Genomic DNA, 24337 nt, shown 5'->3' on the forward strand with positions numbered 1-24337 from the left:
TGAGGAAGTAGTACATTTATGTGAAACGCCCTACTTTTTGTTTCATTTTTCAGTCTTTCCTGTAACTTTGGAGTTTCTATGGTTGTGAGCAGGGGAAGAGATGGTTGCACAGATACCACACCCTGCCCTGGACGTTGTGTTTCTGAGAGGTTTGAGCATTTCAGAAAAAAACAAGAGCTTATTTCAGATTCAGTAAGCTGCTTAACTCAAATAGAATAGAAAAGTTGCATGCTATTTTAAAATAAATACACAGTACATTTAGAAATAAAATACCACTTTATAATAAAATATTTTTTTTTAATCTCTGAAACACAACATTTCAAGTTTTTGTAGGTTTTCAGGGGTTTCTCTTAACAAGAGAAGCAATTCAGCCAAATCAAGTGAAGTTCCTAAAAGGTTCAGCTATGAGTGAAAAGAGCTGGGACTACACAGTTTCATTCAGATCTAGAGAAAAAAAGTTTAATCTGTGTTTAGCTGCAAATAATGCTTGGAGCTTTTTAGAAGCAAAGGCCCTCTTCACAAGCACTTTAAGTCTCTGCAGACTGCCAGAGCAGAACCTTGAGGATTTAGTGAAAACACAGATAATTCCTGGAAGCTTTTTAAGATCCAAACCTTAGTCATGCACAACAAGGCATCAACTTCTAAATAAAAAGGAAAAGGATTGCCTTTAAACTACTATAATATGTTACAGCAAGCTGGCACAAATCAGAAAAATTAGACAGGCTTTCAGATACAAAGCCTTTCTCCGGGTTTCTGTGTGGTTCTGTAAGGATAACTGTTGGTCTAATTAAGGTTTTGTCTCTATATGTAAACCTGGCCTTGCCTGTGCACTTCTATCACCAGAACAATGACAGGCACCGCTTTGACAATGGTGACATCGCTAAGAGCGACAGGGCATCACAGGCGGCAGCTCAGAGGTGCCCTTCCTGCCTTATTCACAGGACATTCGAGGCAACAGTGGCAACTCCCAGGGGAAACCATCCCTCATTTGGGAGAGTGAAGGTTACTGGCCAATCTGAAAAATCACTCTGCACGTGTTTGCATCCATAAGTGATCGCAGATCACACTCACCTTCTTCCTTCACAGGGTGCATGCTTATTTCGAACAGTGGTGTCTTGAAATACTTTTCTTAAGTTTTCAATTATGTTTTCATCCACATAGTCGTATTTGTGCTCTTCTTCCTCTTCTGCCTCACACTTTCCAAGTGCCTTATTTGTGAGACCTAGGCAATTAGCAAAAAAATAACTGTAAGGAAATGGAAGACTCTGCCCTTGCCCTGAAAAAAATGTACAATTCATGCAGACAACTACAAAAGCAAAAAGTAAAGCAGGCAACATTCTTCTCACTTTTCTCATTTTCACAGAGAACTTAAATGACTTGCTCAAGTTCCTGAATAGTATCTGTGGCAGATCAAAAATGAAACCCAGCTGAGCATTTTATAAGAGAGTCTTCACTCTTAAAAATTGCTGTTTCAGTTTTTGCATAATACTTGTACATCTGTGGGCAAAACAGATAATCTGTTGTCCAGACATAACTCTAAGGTTTATTAAAATAGTTAAAAAGTGTGATCGCTGACAGTGTAAAAGCAGGCAGATAAAATTGTCTGACCATATCAAGAGAAGAGCAGTACACTTGCCATGTGCAGTACCTACCATCCCTGTGCACCCATGCTCTTGTGTTTCATTGCCTGAAGAGATGAGCCTCTGCAGCTAGGAAGCTGTGGTATTACTTCAGGATTTCCTAGACCCAGACCCCCCAGTTTCCTCTTATCACTCAGAAGGTGGTACTACAAACAGAGGTGCAGGCTTGAAAGTGGCTTGACATTTAAATGAAAATTTTTGAAGTACATTTCTTTACCTCCACTTAGACCAGCCTGGGACAATACTGAGGACAAACCTTCCAAAAAGCAGTGGCCTTTTCCCACAAGGGCAAAGACCTTCATGGGAGTCCTCTTTGCCACTCCAGCACTGGGGTGGGCTCTACTCTGGATCTTGGCACAGCAACAACTTCACATTAGAGCTCACACCAGTGAGCTACAGGCTGCTGCTGGAAGGCCCCAGGGTCTCCTCCCCTGCCTAGGTGGTCCTAGTGCCTCAATGGGGCAAGAGGTAGCTCCACAAGATGCATGGGACCACTACTCACATGGAGCAGGACCGCACAAGGATCAGTCACTGAGTGCCCCAGAGCCACCACATCCCTTGGCCCAGGCTGTGGCAAGGAAGAGCCAGGCAGCAGTACAGGCATTCCCCTACCAGGAGCAGCTCACCCTTGAGGTTTCCTAGGAAGTCTCACCTTTAATAGAGCTGAGAGGATTATAAAGCAAAAAGTTTCACCTGAAATGACAAAACAGTGTGAAACACTGCTTGTGGTACAGCTGTTCCTGTCTGGTTAATTTGCTATGACAAAACCTGAAACAACCTGCAAATGTGCACAGGACCTCACATATTGGACCTCTCAGCAAGGCTGTGCTCATCAAACAGGTCCTTCTTTATGGGACTGAGCTTCTCAAACAAGAATCCTGCTCACAATCTTATTCTCCTGACCACTGCGTTCCCTCCCCTTCACCAAGAAAACAGCTGTACATTCTCTCGGCAGTCTCCAAACCCCACTTGTGTTCCTCCTGAGACTCTCCATAGCTGAGGCATCTCTCCCTGAAAAACTGGGCAGGATTAATTTCTTTTTAAAGTTCTGATCCTCAACTTTACAGGTTTTTTAAGGCCAGAAATAACCAATAAGTTAATCAAGCAGCTGTCTGTCCACACCAGCACGAAGTTTGTCACAGACCAATTTACTCACATGTCCTCCTGCTACTTTTTAGGAATACATATATTAGCAAAGTATTTCCAGATCTAGGAATCAAGAGAAGAGAAAAACTAAATAAAACAAAAACCCACAAAAAAACCAAACCACCACCAAAAACTCAAACCTGTGATGAGAAATTTAATGAAGATTTCACTCACACATGTGGCCACTGTCTTGTTAATAAACATTTCCAGGTTTGTAGTTCATTTGCAAGTTGGCTGTGTTTAATATCAGTAAAAGTAAACTAATGACTAAAACAGGCACTGAAAGAATAAGCTAATCCCTATGATTCAGCAAGGGAAATATTGTTTGTGCACTTAGACTTGCTAATACGGATATAAAGTACAGATTGCTCACGGATGGCATAGCTAGACTTTCTTCTTTCCCAAACACAAGCAAACAAAATGATATGCTTCTAAGCAAGACAGCTCAAGGAGAAAGGAAATTAATGTCATCGGGTCAGACTAAATCATAGCTGTCCCCAGTCTCAAACCTGTGTAGGATGCCTTCTGAAATGTATATACTTACACTTCAATAAAACATTAAGCAATGAATGGGACAAGCTGAACAATCCCAAGGGAATTCTGAACAGTAAAATCAATGCAATTTTCTTCGCTGTTTGAAAAAATATCTATTAGCCTCAACACTGAATTACTGAATCAGATATGCCATCTCAGCCTGCTAAGAAAACAAGGCTTATGTCATCATGCTGTCTATCCATCCATCTGTCGATCTCTTCAGTACTTTCGAAAGGTTTTTTGCGAATTTCAGTCAGATTTGAAAAGGGGGCAGAAGTCTCAACGTGGTTACAAAAGCGACAGTTGAATTAGTTCCTCTATTGAAAGAAGAGCATGCAGAACACAGCTGTTATACACTCCATTTGGCAGCAGGCAGCAGGATAAATCAGCATGTGCATATTGGTTGGCCACTCAACACACACATAGCTCCAGACCTGCTCTTTTTCATTTGATAGGAGTGCCATAAGGAGAGTTTTGGTTATTATCAGGGAAGGGGGAGAGGAACAGTAGGGGACAACAGACCTGAATACTTATTAAACCAAATTTCATTAATTCTGCTCTTCCTGGAATAATTTGTATAATTACATTTGCCTTTACAGGGGAAGGGTAGTGCTCTGCAGACTAAAAATTTCCATTTATCTCACTTGTATCGTCAAGTGTGTAGCATTTGTTGTTTTTTTTCCTTGGAATATACTTGCTGTTTTTTTCACAAATTTCAAGGTGGCAAACAGTTATCATAGCTCTCCATTCCGTCCTCCTTCAAAATGTAGGCAACAGAAGTAACCCAACTCATCAGGACCCTTGCTTGAATGAAACCAGTGCTAGAAACCCCAACTCATGTACATACAAGGCTGCACACCTCAACACCCCTGGCTTTGACCATAACACAGTTGTGGTAAATATTTCAGTTCAGGATTTATGCTACATCATAAATTAACATTCAACCACGTAACAATATTTAGTGTTTATATATGCCTAACTTGAAAACAATAGTTATGAATTATTATCATAGAATCACAGAATGGTTTGGGTTGGAAGGGCCCTCAAAGCCTGTCTAGTTCCAACCCCCCTGCCATGGGCAGGGACACCCTCCACTAGACCAGGTTGTTCACATTATGTGCAACATTATGCATAATAATATTGTGAACAGTAGAACCGCATCCTTATTTCTGCACATCACTTAAATAAAAATACGCAGAACTGAAGGCATTTGCATAAGCCAAATCTATGAACAGTAGCATTTTATTTGCTGTGGGCCTGGTTTTGATACTCCTTAGTGCTAATGAGAACTAATTCCTAGGGAATGCTACTGAAAGCTATTGAGCGATAGCAGAACCAGAGCCCATAAAACTAATGGACTGTTCCTTGAGCTGGTATCCATCAACCATTCCTTCACGTGATGATGTAGCATATTTTAAAAACCTGTTAAGTGCCACAATCAAAATATTTCATATGCACTGTAGGGTTACAATTCATGTATGGCTAATGTTTATCTCTCTCTGGAATCTACTAATCCATTGTTTGGAAAAGTTTAATTTTAAATTTAATTTCTTAAAAAAATTCCTGAAAGAGGCATCTATTGCCCTCTTTCACTGTCCTTTCATTTTTAAATTTTCTTCTTTGTCACTTCTTTTCTAGTCTGTCTTGCTGGTTGTATTGAATTCTTACAGACACTAATTTCCACTCTTGCACTAGTGCCTCTTTTTGTAAAATAAATCCTCGGTGTATCAATAGCTCTTGCAGATGAGAAACGGTTGCCACAAGTTTTAAACAATTGCGTATTTCAGGCCCCGTCATACCTTCCTGCAAGAGGGTAAGGAGAAGGGCTTAGGGCACCATCATGCATCCCCCAGGCTCCCAGGTGCTGCTCTGTGCAGGGCAGGTGGGGCTGGGGTAGTGCCGCAGAGTCGGACGGCACTGCCAGAGAACGGGAGAGGTGACTCACGCAAAGTCCCCTTTAGTTACCCTGCACATAACACTGTGATACCTCCTCCTTGCAACCACTTCTACATGCTCTGGCCTGGAACCTCTGCGTATTACTGCAATTAAAATCAGTCATATCTAATAAACAAGCCTATGCTTTCTTTCTCCTGCTGTACAACAAGTTAGTTTGGTTAAGAAGAAAGCTGATTGAAAGTGTTTAAATATAATTTACTAAAGTGTACTCATCATCCTATGAAATGATGTGATCTCCTCAAGTAATTTTCTTTTAGCTTTTTTTAAACTTGTCTCAGACGATGTGTCAACCAAGAATAAGTTTTGTGTTCACATCCCAAAAACCAGGAAAAAGAGTCCAATTGTGTTTTTAAAGATAGTTACAGGACCACAGGAACCAAAGGATCTAATTAACAGTTTTGCCCTAATCAAAGACTGAGCTAAAGTGTGGAAGCTGGAGACAGTTGTCATACATGCGTACAGTGAAGGATTCCTAATTCATATTGGTTATCCCTATGCACCTAATTCAGAGTGCTAGTGTGATATCCCTGTGATGTCACCAAAGAAAGAAGAGCTTTTTTTTTCAAAATAATTCAGAATTCCATGTTTTGCTTCAAGTTTTTTTTGAATATTATGTTTAATTCATTTTAATATTTGGTTTAGAGCACAGACCCATAAACAAATGTATTGCCCTAAATGATGGGACAGCAAGCTACAGCACAGGGGCAGAAATTTCTTCAACCATCTTCATTGTCAAATTTAGAAGACTTTATATGTGCATCCTAAATTGCAATCAGAAGGCCTCTTCCTTTTTTTCTTTCTCCACTGGCCTCCTAAATCAAGTGCCTAAAGTCAGAATATATAAATATCTTCCCTAAAATGTCCTGACATCAATAAACAAAATCAACATAAACACTTTTTTATTGCAGACTGTAAAAAATTTCAGAATCCTAAGCCACGAGCAAGAAGATTAGGTAATGTTTTAGAAACTCCACTTAGAATAAATTTCAAGGTTAAAGAAAAACTGATACAGCAGATTTCTGATAAGAGATATTATCCTGCAGATATTGCTACTATTTCTAATGAATTCAAACTCAGCCAAATATAAGAAAACTCAGATTTGATTGCAACACAGGAAAAAGGTTCAATTTCTTAAAGACAAAGATAATAAATTCTATCTTTATTAACATGAACTCTGTAAGGAAAGACAATAGAGACTTTAAAAGTGAAAGAAAAGCATGTTGCTTTTCTTTTCAGAACTATCTGGCCTTTGGTAAGAAATAATAATTGTCTCTAACTGTTTTTTTGAGAGCACAGATTCAATATCCTTATTAGGAATTTGAAACAGGTTGGTGCTTTGGAGGGTGGCTTAACATCCACCAGTAGAAGTTTAAAGATTAGTCAGTGAATGGTGCATTTCCTCCCACTCAAAACCCACAGGAGTGTGTCTGTGTTATTAGTCTTGACATATTTTCTAATCCATTATCTTGTGAATTAGCAGAGCAGAGTATACTCTCTGGAACAGACAAGCTTGCTGCACGCAACAGTGGACTCCTGGGGATCCCTTGGCTGGCCAGGAAGAACTGCTATATCATCTAATCCAATCTCCTGTATAATTCTGCAGTTATCTTTGAATTAAACCCAATAATTTTGGGCTATACTAACACACAACTTTCAGAAAAACCTTTAGCTTTGATTTGGGTATGTCAGCATACAATCCATCACTGCTCTTTGGTCTAGGTTGAATGTGCCTAGCTCCAACTTTTAACTCACATTATACTCAAATTTAGACAAAGTTTTTACAGGGATATACTCCAAAGCAATTAAACAAGAAGCAAATTCCTAGCCTTGTAAAAGAAGAAACATTATGGTACTGCCTCTTGATTTTCTATGTGTGTACTAAACAGAGGTACTAAGAGTTTGTTTGAAAACCTTCAGTAACAAAAGTTATTCTTTATCTGATCTTCTGTGAGTAGTCTAAGCTAACACAGTATATGGGATGAACTTAAAACTACTAACTGCAGCTTTCATAAGAAATGAGGCAGGAGACATACGATCGATGAGTTTCGAAATCAGAAACACAGCTAATAACTGGGCCAGCTGGGAAAAGTTAGTGCTGTGAATCTTTGCAGGACCAGAGGCAAGCAAGCCTTCAGGAGCCCTAAGACCATTTTTTCTCTGATATTCTTGGGCATGCACCTAGGACTACTTGCAAAGCACAGGTCTCTAGCGACAAACTCGGGGAAATGGATAGGAAAAAAATGAGCCTGATGATTGATTGATACCTGAAGTTTAAAAGAAAAGTGTCTACTGGAAGCAGGTATCTCTTAAGTAATCAGTAATCTACCATTATGATTGACGAGTGCGTCTCAACCAGCAGATAAGAAAACTCTGCTTTCACAGAAGGGATGCCACAACAAAGGTTAGGATCTTAATGGAATGAAGGCCAAAGGAAACAGAGCAAGAACAGCTAAGAGAAGACCATTTAAAACTTGAAAAAGTCCCTAGAAAAAGCTTTCTTCTCAATTGGAGTGTTTCAGAATTAAAAACAAATTAAGAATTGGCTAAGAAAAAAAGGAATTGTGCTAGAAAGTGAAAAATAGCAAATAAAAATCAAGTGCTCTTGGAGATTCTGAAAAAAGTTTATCAAGGACATATAAATAAGGTTCAATGGGATGGACAAAAGACTAATGCTACTGGCCCAGTATGAATAAAGAGAGAGAAGGCAGGCAGACATAAACTGGGGCAGATGAGACAGTCAGCAACATTGCTTTGTTTCACTACAGTGCTGAAACACGTTCAGTAGAAGGTCCAAATCAAGAACAGTTGCAAAAAGTCCAAGTCTGTTTTCTAGGGTTCAGAACAGCAAACTGCATGAGCTAACAAGAAGGGTGAGCAGTGTGAAGGAGAAGGCAGAAACTTTGCTGGTAGCATGGCTAAGAGAGGCAGCCCTCTGCCTAGGGACAGGTGAAGACCCTGCTGAGAGCTTCTGGGTCAGGATTAGTGGACAAACGAACATGGGCGATGTTGATGTGGGTGTCTGCTATGGATACTGTGATTAATTAATGACATGGGTGATGGAACAGAGTGTATCCTCGGTAAGTCTGCAGATGATACAAAACTGGGAGGAGTGGCTGAGATGGTTGTGCTGCCATTCAGAGGGACCTGGACTGGCTGGAGGACTGGGCAGAGAGGAATCTCATGAAGTTCAGTGAAGGAAAACACAAGGTCCTGCACCTGGGGAAGAATAACTCCATGCACCAGCACAGACTGGAAAGCAGCTTTGTAGAGAAAAACATAAGGGTCCTGGTACACAAGTTGACCATGGGCCAGCAATGTGTCTTTGTGGCAAAGAAGTCCAACAACCTCCTGGGCTACATTAGACAAGGCAGTAGCCAGCACAGATCCTTACCCCTCTGGTCAGCACTGATGAGAGCACACCCGTAGTGAGGGGTCCAGATCTGGGCTCCCCAGTACAAGCGGGACATGGACATTCTAGAGTGAGTCCAGCAAAGGGCCGTGAAGATGATTAAGGGACCGGAGCGTGTAAAATAGGAGGGGAGGCTGAGAAAGTGGGACTGTTCAGCCTGGTGAAGAGAAGGCTCAGGGAGGATCGTATCACTGGGTATAAATACTGGACGGGAAGACAGGAAGAAGATGGAGCCAAACTCTTCAGTGGTGCCTAGTGACGAAAGAAACGCAAGCAGTAACAAATACTCTCACAGTAGGAAAACGGTTCCAATACAAAGAATGGAAAGACTTGGCCACCTCCCAGACCTGCTATTGAGCTGAAGCCTTAGTAATGGTAGCTCCAAACTTCATTTCTCAGCCAAGGGATCTCGGTTTAGAAACTACTGCACAGAGCCAGTGAGAGGCGCAGGAAGTGACTGTACGACTCCACTTCTCGCTGCACACACTGAGCTGCTGTGTTCAGAAAAATCTTTGAAAGATCTTAACTGCAAAACGATTATAAGACTTTAGCGTGTGTGGCTTTCCCTGTCTGTGCGGGGTCTGAATCCATCAAGTAAAGCACCTACATGAGCACTGACTCCTGTGCGTGTGAATAAGCCAGTCCTCAGCATGAACTTTAAGCCTAGCTTACTTCAGTAAGGATGCCTTGGGCATGTTTTCTTCAGGTGCGTCCCCCTCCAGCTTCCCACGGCTGTCTCGGCCCACAGAGACCGACCAATGCAAGCGATCCAACTAATCCCTGTAGCATGGATGGCAATTTTCAAAGTCAAGCCCCAGTGATTTGCAGGTAGTTCCTTTGTCACAAGAGTACAACGTCTTAGTATTATTTTTTTTCTGGGGTTTAAGCAGAGGATACCATCATTTGTAGCTGCCAGTATGGAAGCTTCACCATTTACCCTGATAAAATCTAATCAAATCATTAAGCAGTGAAAAAACGGAGCCTGCAAGGAGTTTTTTCAAAGCCACAAAATTACAAATTTGGGATTATCTTTCAAAGCAGACAGATACCAAAATACCTTTCAAAAGACAGTTCACAAATAATCAACTTCCATAGCAATAAGGATTAGTGAATACTCAACATGCCACAGCAATTCTTCACTATAAAAGTTGTTTATATCACAGTTGGTAGTTTTGATATGTGTAGTTTCAAATAGGCAGTCCTTTCTAGAAATCTCACACACTGAATGACAAGACAATAAAGAGAAACTTTATCTGAAGTTCTTATATTGATATCAATTATCAGTTAACAAATGCTGTGAGGATGAATATTTGTGCTTTAGTCTTCCAAATGTTCCAGTGTTGTAATTAATGTGATGTGTTCATATTTCAGATATAACTTATGACTGTCAGATTAATGAAATACATTGAATTTTTTATATTAACTGCAAAGTCTTTTGGATTTGTCCTTTTATCATCTAGCTTCTCAACTTCAATATGTTTCCTTTTTGAAAAAGGAATAATTTGAGAGTAAGTAGGAAACTAACTAGCTATCAAAAATGCTTGGGAAATCCAAGCAAATAGTGACTTTAAAAATTATTGGTCAGGTAATTTCCACAATATTATTTTTTTATTCAAAATACAAAAATGCAAGTTGAAGACATCATCATATCTTTAATGTAAATTGCTTGTTCGTCTTTAATACCTGTTGGAATCAGTGTTTTTTATAACAGATGATATGTAAGCATCATCCTAAAGCAAAATGAACGCGCATCTTTTCCACACGTCTGTTCCTAAAAGCTACTGAATATTCATGCTACAGTGTCAAACAGAGTTTAATTCCACACTGCTGTTGAGAGCTTGGATGAATTTGCCTGACAGCATTTATGGAGGAAGAACAGAAACGTTCACTTCTCATCTCTTTTGATTAAGCCACAGATTCCAAATGAAATCACGCAAGATAATCCTGTATGTAAATTATTTATCAGGGCTGGGGTTAAGCTTTGTTATATTAATAACTCAAACCATAAAGCTTAACTGACCTTTAATCACATCGGTTTCCACTAATGTAGCTCTCCCAGTCATGTCCTTCTTATTCTCATGATGCACCAAATCATTTTGACAACTAACTTGTAATTCCGAAACGTCAGCAGCTTGATTTGAGCACAATTTCTTGGTGGTGTCTACACAGAAATTCTGAAATTACATAGAAGAGCACATTGACTTTACATGTAAATTTTTACTCCAAACTGGATGCTTTCAGAGATGTGACACATAAGAGCAACATTCTTTGGGTTACTTCTGTGACTTTTAACCACAAATCTTCTGTTTGTCAAAGTAAGTCACCAATCATGTTTACCGTAATGCTTATCTTTGAGGCATGTACATCAAAAAATAACATGACCAGAAGGCACTCTAGGTGAAGAAATTACCTTTAAAACATATCTCCAGTGTTTCTTTTCTTTTTTTTTTTTTTTTGGTTATATGGAGTCGGGTAAACACAAGGAGGGAGATTTATGTATCCTTTTTGGTTGATAAAGATTTCTTTCTGATTAACTATTTTTATTGTATCAATCATTCTTTTAATGAGTTCTGTTACATATTACATCACAAATTCATATAAAGTCTGACATTTCAATTACATTTTTCCAGTAGCATTCATAGCATAGTGAGTATAGTTAGAGGATAGGAACAGGCAATTATGGAGTAATTAATTATAGTGTTATTACACTGCAGAAAGTAAGTTACATGGCTGCAATACTTACACCCCTTGAAATTCAGGCTTAATACATACATTTCCATAATTCTGTTGGTTTTGTTTGGTTGATTGTTTTTTTAATTCTGAGGTTTTTATGTCATACTTTCAGTCAAACACATATTTTTCATCTGTGTAGATAAGAGTCAATTAAAAGTGTCAAAAAGTATATCTTCAGGGAATCTATACAGTAGCTGCAGTGTAGGTACATTCCAATTGCAATCATTATACCAGAGAGTGTATATTTTAAAAAAATACTCAGTATGGATTTTCCATTCAAAATCAAATGTCAATTTTCCTCAGCAATGACAAAGCCCATCCTATTCAGAGAGAGAAGGTCATGTTGGTAAAACTGACAGTAGCTACACAGTAATAGTGTTTGATCTTTTCAGAATCAACCCACAATTTGCGAGAGCACAACATGAGCCTACATTTTATGGCAATCTGCCCTTTTTGAAAAAAAAAAAAGAAAAAAAAAAAAGATATCAGCTAGCAACAAGAAAGTCACTGGTAACCGAAATAGAAAATTTGAGACAGTATATTAGGAAGAACAGACGAGGATAAAATCTGTAAAACGCATGGACAATTTTCCTCAGTGGGTGGGTCACCATGTGACATAAGTGGAAGAGTCTCATTTTTCAGTTAGAGGACTCTACGGTAGTTTTCTCCATTTTCTAAAATAAACACTGCGTGCTTGATCTGCAGGGATTGACTGAGTTATAGTATTCAATGCAAATTTGTGCAGTACAGGTGGTACAATGCTGGCTAGTGCTCTCCTTGATTGCAAAAGAGCCTCCGAGATCAAAGCTTTAAGCAGTGATGTAATTCACAAAAAACCTCAGGGATTTGTACAAAAAAGAAATACAGCTGAGAAACATTTTGCAAAGAGGACAGAAATGTCAGAAGAAGTTCTTCACAGCAGAGAATTAAAATAACCCAGTGGAAAAGACACCACTCAAACTAGGACGATGCTCAGCTGGTGGAATAGCTTCACTGAGGTTACAGGACCCTTGTCTGTCTTCCACCAACAGACCGTGGCCTTTATTCAATCTCCAGTTCTTTTCTTGATCATCTGCACCTAAACAGGCTTATATGCACCACCTGTTTGTTGCCAGTCTGCCTTGGCAATATGAACACACACTTTGCAGGTAGCTATTGAGAAATGTCCATCTTCTGTTCACTTAAAGACCAATTTTTCAAAGCTGTCACTAAACTTGTTGTATCCTCAGTATCAGTCATACCTGTTTGTCACAAATGAAAGGTCTTGGGAAGGGCAGGGAAACATTATTCACAGGTAGATTCTTCCTGTGTTCAAGTTATTTGTCATATGTAACACACAGAAAGCTTTTACTTAAAAGTCCACTTTCAGGTAACTAGAGAACCTTGATTTAAATAGAAGACATTAATTTTTTATTTTTTTTTAAATCACGACTTCTTTTCTAGTCAGCTCCTTATTTAACATCTTAATCCTAGCAATTGATATAATGAATATGTTCAGATTATTTATTTTGCATTGCCTTAACTCACTAAAAACAAGCTTTGGTATCAAAACAGAAAGATCTCCTCATTAAGAAGAATGCAACTGAAGTTTGTGTTAATCTTATCAGTCACCAGCAAAACCACACACGGTGATACAATGGTTACCTGGGGCACCCTGTAAACAAATTAAAATATGCAGAACTCAAACATTTAAAGACAAACAGGATTACACAAAGTGGTTGTCACTTCTCTATATGCTGAAATCTGATATCGCTTTAACATTCTTAATAGCACTATAGATAACAATTATACTAGAGACCAACAAACATAAGACATTTTTTAAACTATACAAGAGTGAAGTCTTACAGTTGTCTTTCAAATACTAGGCAGGCTTAACAGCACAGGGATTCCATCTACGTGGACTCAATTGTTCCATGAATTTAAAGAAGTCAGGATATCAGCTATGGTTTTCAGTACTGTTACTGCTAGAAGAAACACTAATTCAGTTAAAAACTCATGATCTGAATCACAGTCATTTGTTCGAACAGCCTACTGCTGAGGAAACTCTGAATCTCAACATTTGGAAAATCCAAGCAACAGCTACAGGTGTGTAAACTAAAAATTTTACCCCACTGCTAAACATTGCCCGTTACATCTCTAGGTTCACTCATTGTCCAGAAATAACTCAGAAGACAAAACACAAAGCCGTAAAGGTAAGGTAACGTAAGACTGCACAGTCCCTCTCAGGAAATAGGAGGTGTTATGTCGAACAGGATACAAAAAAGTGTGAGAGCCAAGGTGAGAACTGCAGGGCTGGAGACACACCACTTTAGTAAGAACAGAAGTTTCAGCATTCTGCAGAAGTTGTGAGTGCAGAGTTTGTCTAACATGCATGAACTGAAAATGCTGCAGTAGCAAACCGAGTTTCAGAGTGAATGGTTTGACTTAATTTCCCTTGATTACCTGAAGAGCTTAAAGCACTGCATTGGTGTGCGTGTGCGTGAGCGCGCGCGCGTGTGTGTGTGTGAGCTCACTTCGACAAGCAAGGCTTCACTCTATTGCCCACACCCGAGGCAGTGAAATCTGACAGCAGTTCTTATTCTTACGAATGGCACTGCACAAATAGTAACGCTTTGCCTATCTACGGCCCCACACAAAACCTGTTCCAAAAATGCCAATTTTACCTGCAATTTAAGTGTATGCTGGCATCCCCTTCTCACAGCTCCAAGGTGCATTCTCCTCTGACTTAAAAAATTCAGGCTATCAACAGTTGTCTTCCTGTGAATATTTCTTTCATTGCTGTGTCTAATTGTTTTTTTGAAGTCATTTACATTTCTGTTATCAACATCATGTGGGAATAAGTTCCAGAGTTTACTTCTACATTGTGTAAAATTTCCCTTGGGGTGTTTTTTGCCTTTTTTTTAACTGTCCTACCTCATAATTTCATGCTGTTGCTGTAATCCATCTCTATTCATTTTCTCTCTGCATTCAGGTTCTTACTCTTTTTTCCTGAGTCACCTCTCCTTCAGGCTGAAGAGTTTCTATTCTAGTCTATTTAATCTTTCCTCTTACAGGAGCCAAATTGTAATCCATGATGCACCAGCTCCTGAAATTCCTGCTTCTTTGTAAGTTACAATCCAAAATTACTGAAGGCAGTCTAGATACCATACATTCTTCAGAGAGCAGTTTTTGGTCACAACTACTCAGTAATCCAAGAAAGTAACACAGGAGTTCTTGCAACTAAAAAACAAAACCAAAAAAACCTCACCAACTCACGAACTTCAGAGGGGCCCAGCAAAACTAGTGTAACCTCTGAGACAGAATAGCTGAATGAGAAGATCTTAAAGCAAGTAAGAAAAAAACAAAACAAAACAAAAAAGACTGTTAAATCTGTTTACAAAAAAAAAAAGGAAAAAAATACATGTGTTCACAATACACATTATTGTTTTGGTTGCCTTTCTTATTCTTTTTTTTTTTTTTTAAAGGAAACAGAGCCTCAACAGCATCTAGAACATTCAGAGTAAAAAAGGAGAAACAACATTTGTTTAAAGTACAGAAAAATGTGGGAGTAAATATGAAACCAACAGCTGTCATAGTCTCTGAAAATGCTGTGAAAGATGTAGTGGCATAAACCAATCTGACAAAACTATGCTTTTCCAGACAGAAAGTCAAGCTGTAATATGATTACAAATGACTCTAGTGAAGAGGAGTACTCATTTGTCCGAGCAATCAGTGCTGGACATGGTACTACACCTTTGGAGTACATTTATTATGAGTCACCCATGCTGGTAGACACAGATCATAAACCTTTTACTGCAATCTTTAAAGACAGCTTGGAGTGGCACTCTGTGCTGCCTTCAGAAACTCAAGCCAAAGCTCTAGATATATATTTTTGCTTTGGCATATACTGCACCAGTATATTTATCTGTAAAATGCTTAATTGCTGCATGCACCCTTCTACCAGAAAAAAGGTGTATACATAGAATGAAAGTGTGATGGATGATTTTGCAGTCCGAACACATTTCACTGTTTCCAGACAAAAAAAAGACAATTTATCCCCACAAGTTACAAATGAAGATTCTGTAAGATAGTCATACAGCACTGTATTCATTGGGAAGACCAAACCAGGCTGAACAAAGCTGTTTTCTGGTTTGCAAGAGCATAAGCTTGAGGAACTACATTCTGGAGGAACTACATTCTGGAGTAACTTCATCCATCAGGTTTACACCGATGTTAGGCAAAATAAAATTTCACCCACTGTATGACTAGAAGTAGGAATGGGTACTTCCACCTAACAGATGGGAAACACAAATTCAAATAATCGGAATACATACATGGAAACTGCTGAGACCTCTCAGGGAATTTGCATTATTATGTCAGACAGTTAGGACTGATTTATTCCACTTGAAAGGAAACAATTTCCTTTAGATTATTACTCATTTGTATCCCAAGGTAGCCTTCTTGCATGATCTATCGGCAAGCCAACTTATCTTGCACATCAAGGTAATTTTTGCAAGGGCACAGTGTACCCATAGTTAAGAGTACTGACAAGGATCTATGATTTTGTAGTAAAGAATTTTAACAGTCTTCCCCATTGCACTGATTCCGGTACATGATATCAAGCCTTCATTTTCCACAGTCCATTGGAGTGTGGAAAAGGGAAAGAGCTAGTTAGAAGATGCTTCAGAAAGGCCATGGGCAATAAAGAGGATCCTCATTTAGCCTCATTAACATACAGGATGGGAGCACTTTGGAGAATTATTATTTGCCTGCAGAACTCATAAGGTACTATAAACTACAGATGAACTATTTTTGCCAAAGAAGGGGTCAAGGTTATATTATTTCAAAGACAGGAACAAAATTACATTAGTTCATGAGTTCTTCTCTGCCTAAAAGGGACACAAAACATTTGATCAAATTACATTTTTTTGATCAGGGTTCAAGCTCTCAACAGGTTTCTCCCTCACAAGGTACGTTCTGTACCTGCCAACAATATCACAATTAATTTCATAGAATCATAGAATCATAGAATGGTTTGGGTTGGAAGGGACCTCAAAGCCCATCGAGTTCCAACCCCCCTGCCATGGGCAGGGACACCCTCCACTAGACCAGGTTGCCCAAAGCCCCATCCAACCTGGCCTTGAACACTTCCAGGGAGGGGGCAGCCACAGCTTCTCTGGGCAACCTGTTCCAGTGCCTCACCACCCTCACAGTGAAGAATTTCTTCCCAATATCTAATCTAAATCTACCCTCCTTCAGCTTACACCCATTACCCCTGTCACTACATGTCCTTGTAAACAGTCCCTCTCCAGCTTTCCTGTAGGCCCCCTCCAGGTACTGGAAGGCTGCTATAAGGTCTCCCCAGAGCCTTCTCTTCTCCAGGCTGAACAACCCCAACTCTCTCAGCCTGTCCTCATAGGAGAGGTGCTCCAGCCCTCTGATCAGCTTCGTGGCCCTCTTCTGGGCTCGCTCCAACAGCTCCATGTCTTTCTTACGCTGGGAGCCCCAGAGCTGGACACAGTACTCCAGGTGGGGTCTCACAAGAGCAGAGTAGAGGGGGAGAATCACCTTGACTTTCATTGTCAGTAGCCTGGGTTTTCCCAAGGATTAAAATGGAAAGGCTATGTAATAAAGTCATGATAGATTGTAGGCAGATGCCACTCTAGGCTCATTCTTAGGGTTCAAACTACATATTCAAAAAGTGGGGTTTTTTTTCCTAAAAGTAGAGACAGAATTAGTTTATCCTTGTTCAGAGCTTGAATAAGAATATTTGGATTTAAAAAACAAAACGGGTCAGGAAGTCATGTTCTAGCTATATCCATTTCTACAAAAAGAAAAGGAGATAAAGTATCAAACTGAATGGCCTTGGAGAAATCAACATCACGTGGACTGTTCCACATTTTACCTGCCACGCAGTTTATCTGTGAGCTTGAAAAAATATTCCAATGATGTACTGACTAAGAAAAAAAAAAAAAAAAAGAATCAAAAGGGGAGGAAACAACATTTCTGTGAGCACAGAGCAAGCTGTTCTGTTTTAGGGGGTCTTGGTTGGGGTGGTTTCGGTGGGCAGGTGGGCCAGGCACCGCTAGATGGCTGTATCCCCCGCGTTATCCCTGCCGACAGTGCGGTTGCGAGGGCTTGCATTTCAACTGTAAAACAGTAGGTAAAAACTTAGCGTGCAAACTCTGTCTGACAAAGATTTCTCCTTCTAATCCACCCCTTCCCCGCCCCCGCCCCGTTTGAAACTACAAATGCAACGGATTTTGCAGTTGTGTCTGGGACTAGGCAGAAAGAAAATATTTTCGATCAGATTTGATTATTTCTTGGGCAATGCTATGCAGTGAAATGTTAAAATCGGATAATTAAACAGGCTGAGGTTTAATAATTTGGGGGAACAGCAAACGGGGGGGGGGGGAGGGGGGGGAAGGGATCCAGCCAACAGGATGACCTTTAAAGAAAGGCTGTTGTATGTGCACAGTACACGCTTTTCAAGGAAATTTCATGAGGGCTTTAAGGAGGTAATTAAATACCGCCAGTCTTCCCTGACAGTTCCCACAGTTCAGGTAAATATTCTACAGCTGACTGAGACAAAATAAGTTGCTTTATGTTATAAATTAAAAAACCCCAAAACCACCCAACCAAAAAAAAACCATGCAAGAGTGTACTGCTATTATATTCTACTAAAATTCTTTGTTTCCTCCAGAAACTCAGAGCCCCAAGCTTTTTGTTCTTAATCCAATGACTTTTCATGTACTCATTCACTGCTCACAGTACTCATTTAATCATTTATTGTTGAATGAGATCTTTTTCTTTTCCAAAATCTGTCACAGAATAGTACAGAGTATGTCTCAAGAGACTTAAAATGAAGCTTTGCTACCAAAGGGTCTTTTATGTCAATGGGTAACTAGAGCTGCCAGCCTCTTTTCCCAGACATTTTTCTCCTGCTCTGTGTGTATACAAGCAAAAGAGAACAGAAAATTACATTGGGTAGCCTTGAGTGGCCTGGGACAAAACACTGCTGTATTAGCTAGCACAAAATCACCAAGCTTACACCTTCAGCTATTAGTGTTACAAACCAAAAAGTGTATTTTAAAATCTTTTTTAGCAATAGTTCAAATGCAAAATACAGAACTGCATAATGCCCTCCCTGCTCCATCTCTTCCCTCTCCTCCCCCTGCTAAGCACATAAAGGGGGGACCGCTTGTTCCTCTGAGCCTTAGAGCAGAGAACAGTTTTTTCACCTTTACTTTAACATGTATGATGTTAGCGTTAACATTTGTTTTTGCAGATACGTCTTTATCTTAAGACATGTTTTTTTCTGAGTACTTCGTCTTAACCAGCACTTACTTTATTCAGCACACTGTGCAGTGAAAGGTAAGTATTGTTTTCTGCATTTTACATGCTGGCAAATTGAAATGTGCTCTTTTCCACATAGCTTCAAAAAGTGGGTAGGAACCAGTGAGGTTCCCCCAGCTGTCGCCTTTCCGCACACCCTGCCTCCTCACCCTGCCTTCGCCGCCAGCGGCACTGCCTGCCCGCCCTGCCCAGCGATTGCAGCCACAGTCGTGAGCGCTCAGCCACAGAAATTAGGCTTGGGCTGTCTCAGATTGGGCAATGAAACACAGTTAGTAGCCACCTGTGAAAATCCTGGTTTCCATGGCACTCACGGCATGAGAAGGCAACCGTGAATGAAAGCGAGAAGAGGATCCCGTTGTTTGATGCCTTAACCCCAAGGCAGGCTTTGCTCTTCTCCTGGGCTACTCACCCACTAAGCACTGAAGTTCTTGGGAGAAAAGAAAAAAAAAAAGTGTTCTAAAGATGTAAATTATTAAGATCTGCTTCTGTATTACAAATACATCTCACCTCGGCAAATGAAAGTGCTTGTTTGTTCAGACTATGAAATGTATTTTGTGAAATCACCACTTAAGCAGAAGATGCGAATTCTTCTCATTTATCTTAATGGGACATTAACTGAAAATTTAATTACAAGGGAGAGCTAATTATCTGCAGGTTTGCCAAACTGCAGATGGAATCTACTCAACAGAATGAAATCTGAATGTTGAAGCCGATGTGAACATAAGTGCAGTTTAGCAAGGGGAAAATTTGAACTGAAACCAAATGAAGAATGAAATTTCCTGTAACTCCTGACACCGAATCTCAAACGAGGCACCCCTTGCTGCACTGTTCCCCCCAGCTGTCTCTCCCTCAGTCCTCAGATCTTCTCTGCCCCTAAAAATTGAAATAACAGCCACAGAGGTTCAGGGCAAAATACATCTCGCTCAGTACCTTTTCTGTGCTGTTCCCAGAAGCAGACACCAAGGAAGAGTAAGGACAGAGCAAAGTGATCTCCTACCTCCAAATACACTCTCAACCTCTTACTATTTTCATCTCAGGGAATTTCCTGAGTTTGACGTGGTTTGTCTATTAGTAAGCCTCAAAGGGTCTCTCTTACAAGTATTTGTCCAGTCTCCCCTTGAACTCCTGATCCACTTCCAGCCTTGTTCTGGCTCCCCTTGGTCTGAATGTATCCTGCCCCATTTCCTCTAATTGTGGCCCTGCAGAGGGTGGGGAGGGGGAGGAGAAGAGGGGGGGCAACATCTTTAAAATAAATTGTTTTCAAGTTTTTACTGCTGTGCTGCCCTTCCTAGCATGAGTCTGCAAGTCCAGCTGCAGAGCTCACACTGTGCTTCCTCTTACTGCATGTCAGAAAATGCTGTACGCGGCAGACAGCAGCCTCAGGAAAGCAGCAGGACACCGCGTTGGTAGGAATTAAATACTTCAGACAGGATTCAGAGCTCAGAAACCTGGTGTAAATCTGGAGTCTCTCCCTGCAGTTTGGAAGCATTATTCTGGATTTACTCAGTCATGGCTGAATTCAGCATCAGGCTCCTTGTTTTTCAAAATCATCTGGTTGCCAGGCCGCAGTGGGGAATGTAACGGCAGGAGTGAAAAGAAAAATGGGTTATTTTATTAATAAAATGCATTCCTATTCTAACAGGTATTTCTGCAACGTTTGGATCCCTTCAAGAATTTTGCCTTCTCACACACGTATACACATGTAAATGTACACAGAAGTATAAGTATATAAATATTTCAGCTTGCCCACTGGAAGCTAGTCTGTTTTGGCAGAAAGGAACTATTCTGCCCTATTTTTCACTTCCCTCTTTGTTCTTTATTCTCTGACATAATTTCAAAGCTCTGACACTGAATTCACTCGCAGCTGTGTTAAACTGCACACCGGTGGTTAGCAAACCTGGCCAAGTCACAGGGGGGGTTTGGTTTGCTGGCAATACTGAAAAATGTCCTGGGGACGAGCTGGGTTCTTCTTCCCCAGAGAGGACGTTCGCATACTGGAACTTCTGGTAAACTGGGAACTGCCCAGAAAAGATTCACCTCTAATTACAAGTACTTATCAAAACTATTAAAAGGGCACTTTTCAGTCTGTTTCTGTGTGTTGGCATTTAGATTTTGAATTTCCTCAATTCAGGGCAAGGAACAAAAAGTAAGGGGAGGGAAGACTTGCAAGGCCTTTGCTCCCTGGCACCAAAATGAAACTGCGTGATACAATGTGCCCACTTCTGCCTCCTGCCCCTCTCCCCAAACCACCCTCCCTTCCTGGGCATGGGAGGTCTGAGAGCTCTCCCCAGGGTTATCTCTATGGCAAACAGCAGGCCCTGGTCACCAGCCCACTTCAGAGCCAGGCTGTAGATTCAAACCCCAAGCTGCCTCAATACCAAGCTGTGAGGATGAGAATTAAATGTCCTGCTCTGCTCATAACTGTTTTCCAGCGCCTTTGTTACATCCACTCCATTTCTAGGTTCTCTCCAGAGAGCTGGGTTTGTAGGACAGACTTGGGGTTCCGGCAGTCTTCAGAGCTATGCCTCTGTGGCATTTATAAGGTCTTTTAAGCCCATTCAAATAGAGACAGGTGAGAAGAGAAGATCTGTACAAATCCCAACCTGTTACTCCTTGGCTTGCAGAAAAATAACTGGAAAGTAATCCTAATAAGCAGCATGGAAAACAGTGATGGCGGGTACTTCGCTCGTACACTAAGAAATGTTGAATAGCAGAAGGTGGTTCATATTCAGTCATTTTACATTGTATTGTAGAAGTCAAGGCCTGTAATGCACATGTTCATATTAATGCATAATGGCTTAGTTCATAGGACACAGGTGGATGTGCCATACCACAGGCTTCTTCCAACACAGCACCACCGTGCTTTGCCTCCTGTATCGTGGCAATTAAGTTTTTTCTTCCCTTGCAGTGACTGTGATGGTATCCTTGACACATTTCTGTTGCTCCTAAAGGAAGTATTCTGGAGACAATAGTTACTCATCTTCAATGTATTCTGTTTATTTACAGTACTATTAAAAAGATAAGCATAAAAATGTATCCACCATCTGTACTGCAGAACTATGGTTTAAGTTATAGCTAAAGTAAAATACAGGTAAACTAAAATTCTCCCCGTAATGCCTCTTAAAATTATACTGGCTTTCACACTGAAGCTGGAGCTAAATCAGATGAGAAAGGATTAAGCAGGACCTAAATCTAAAGTTGTTTCACAACTACAAAGCACATAAAACAATAAAAAAAACTGTATATGGGAGAGAAGAAAGAGGAAGTCCATTAGCAAAGAGATGTTTTTTCTTTTACACAATTCCTCAAAGTTATTTCAGGTGGGAAATAAATTACATGCTATTTTTGAGAACATGAACACTCTCGTGTAAACCAAACGCACATACTATTCCATGTTTGGAACTGCACATTTCAGAAAGAGAGCAGAAAATGGGCCTCCAAACTGTTCACCACCTCCTCCTCCTCCTCCCCCCATCCCTTAGAAATGCTACATATATATATATATATATAGTATGATCTGTAAACAGCACACCTAACAAGGAAACACCATGGAGTCTTGTCAGATCCACCACGGTCTCTCCCCCAGCTCGTGGTGAAAGGCAAAGGCTGTGTTCGCTGTGAGGGACTGCCAACATGGGATCTCAGGGCGAACAAGATCTTTTCAGCAGGTCTGTGAGGACACGCACCAGCAGCTCAGGTGGACTGGCTAAAGTGGTGTGGTGTCATTTTTTAGCCCATTACTCCAAGCCATTGTATTATAGTTCTTGAAGAGGATCAGGCACCGATGGTTTAAGCTCTTAGGGGAGCTATCAGAACCGAGGTGTGGAAGCATTCGTTCGTGAATAATGGGCAATGCCACCTTGGGCCTTCATGGCTACTGCTACTGCTGAACCTCATTTCAAACCCCCCCTGCAGGAGTTTGGAGGGGATCAGTAACAGCACAATCCTTTGCAAGCCAGTAACAAACCCTCTGAGGAGATTTGAGCTGTAGCCAGTCTTCAGCCTGGATCAGTTGATTTTTCAAGACTGCCTGGCTCAAGATAGCATGCCCATGATCAGACATGAGATGGAACTCCTGGCTGGTCAGTTGAAACAGGTAAGCTCTTACAGACCATCAAGGAAGTTAAGACAAACTTGAAGGTATAAGCAATTTGTCTTCATTGCTCTAATCTTTTGGATGTGTCATACAGGGCAGGCAAGTACTTCCAGTTGAGACAAAAGGCCTGGGTGAATCATGATGAATGTAAGGTCTGTATTTGATGATCTTGTTAATGTTTTCACACAGTCCTTGGGCAATATCAGTCCTCAAGCTTACAAGAAGGACCAAAAGATCTCGTTCATTCTCAGTCCCTGGGGCAATCTCTTGCTTATGTTCTAGTGCATGGCATTACCAGGATCCACCTTGTATCCTGGTGAGCTCTCCTGGGCACTGATGATGAAGCTGACAAAACTGTGTTCAAATCAAACAGATTTTAGCAAACCGGTTGCCACTACCTGTTCTACATGCACAGTCATGTTCCCAGTCACCTGAGCAGACAGTTTCTTTGTAGTGCACCTACCAGTGACTATGTTCTTACCACAGCTATGGTAGATTGGATGTGAACAGTCCATTAAGTAAATATTGCAAGTATAATTGAGTCATGCTTTTACAGGAGCCAACACCTGCGGTTTATTTTTGTCAGACACAAAAAGGTCTGTGATAAAATTGTTTAAGGTATTTAAATATTTAGGTGATTTTTGGACCTCTCAGTCGGAGACCATTCTTGACAAACAGGTCTCCTTTCACTGCTTGTCTCTTTCTGATAGGGGACAATTTCTTCATTATAGACTGATACTTCAGTTATAATAATAGTTGGCTTGCTTGGGTTAAAAATAGAAGAATTGGGATTTCATTAATCTCACTGAAGGTTTTTTCTTCCATCTGTTCATTGAGTATAGCAGCTCAAAAGGAGAGCGTGAAATTTCAGCCATGTTAAGTATGCATTTGTCTTAAAAACTAATGATACCCCGATAAAACTTCAGTTGTTAGTTCTACCATTCTGCAGATGACACTAACGATTACACAGCCCTGAAAGTAAATGTTGCTTCTCCCCAGTTCTCATTCATTTGTGTTCAGAATATGTCCAGCTTCATGGTATATTGTCTGAACTTTGCATATAGTCTCAATGTACTGAACCAGACCTTTTAAACCACTTGTTTAATATTTTTCTGGAAGACCCTATGTGCAGAAGACATTCTAAATGATAAGTATCTGCATTTCCTAACAAAAATAATGAAGTAAATAATTCCTATACTACATTTACAAAACCCAAGAAGGCATCCACATTTTTTTAAGCACTGTTGCAGCTGACCAATACATTTAACAGCTGTTGGCATGGATAGTCCTGTGTCCCGTGTCGAGGCACAGACACAGCTGTTAAATGCTGAGCTGTCAGGGCAACCACATATATCTTCAGAGGGCTTCGCCACAATGACCACAGATATACACCAGATAGAAGATTATCTGAGCAAATAAATAATTGCTTTGTGAACAATCCTTCAAACTATTGAGAAGAAAGTGCTTTTCAGTTTGCTCTTGAGGACA

The 24337-nt window shown here is 40.4% G+C and overlaps 1 protein-coding gene across 1 annotated transcript in view; it reads right to left on the reverse strand.

Annotated features, from left to right (window-relative positions):
* Positions 1–24337, reverse strand: part of THEMIS (thymocyte selection associated) — an 82814-nt gene that overhangs the window by 5460 nt on the left and 53017 nt on the right. Inside the window, exons 5-6 of the mRNA XM_075750065.1 lie at positions 10706–10859; positions 1072–1222 (exon numbers count right to left, since the gene is read on the reverse strand). Coding sequence (XP_075606180.1) covers positions 1072–1222; positions 10706–10859 — 305 coding nt within the window. The remainder of the gene's footprint in view (positions 1–1071; positions 1223–10705; positions 10860–24337) is intronic.

This window comes from Balearica regulorum, chromosome 3 (genome assembly GCF_011004875.1).
Source record: "Balearica regulorum gibbericeps isolate bBalReg1 chromosome 3, bBalReg1.pri, whole genome shotgun sequence".
In the NCBI taxonomy this organism is placed as follows: Eukaryota; Metazoa; Chordata; class Aves; order Gruiformes; family Gruidae; genus Balearica; species Balearica regulorum.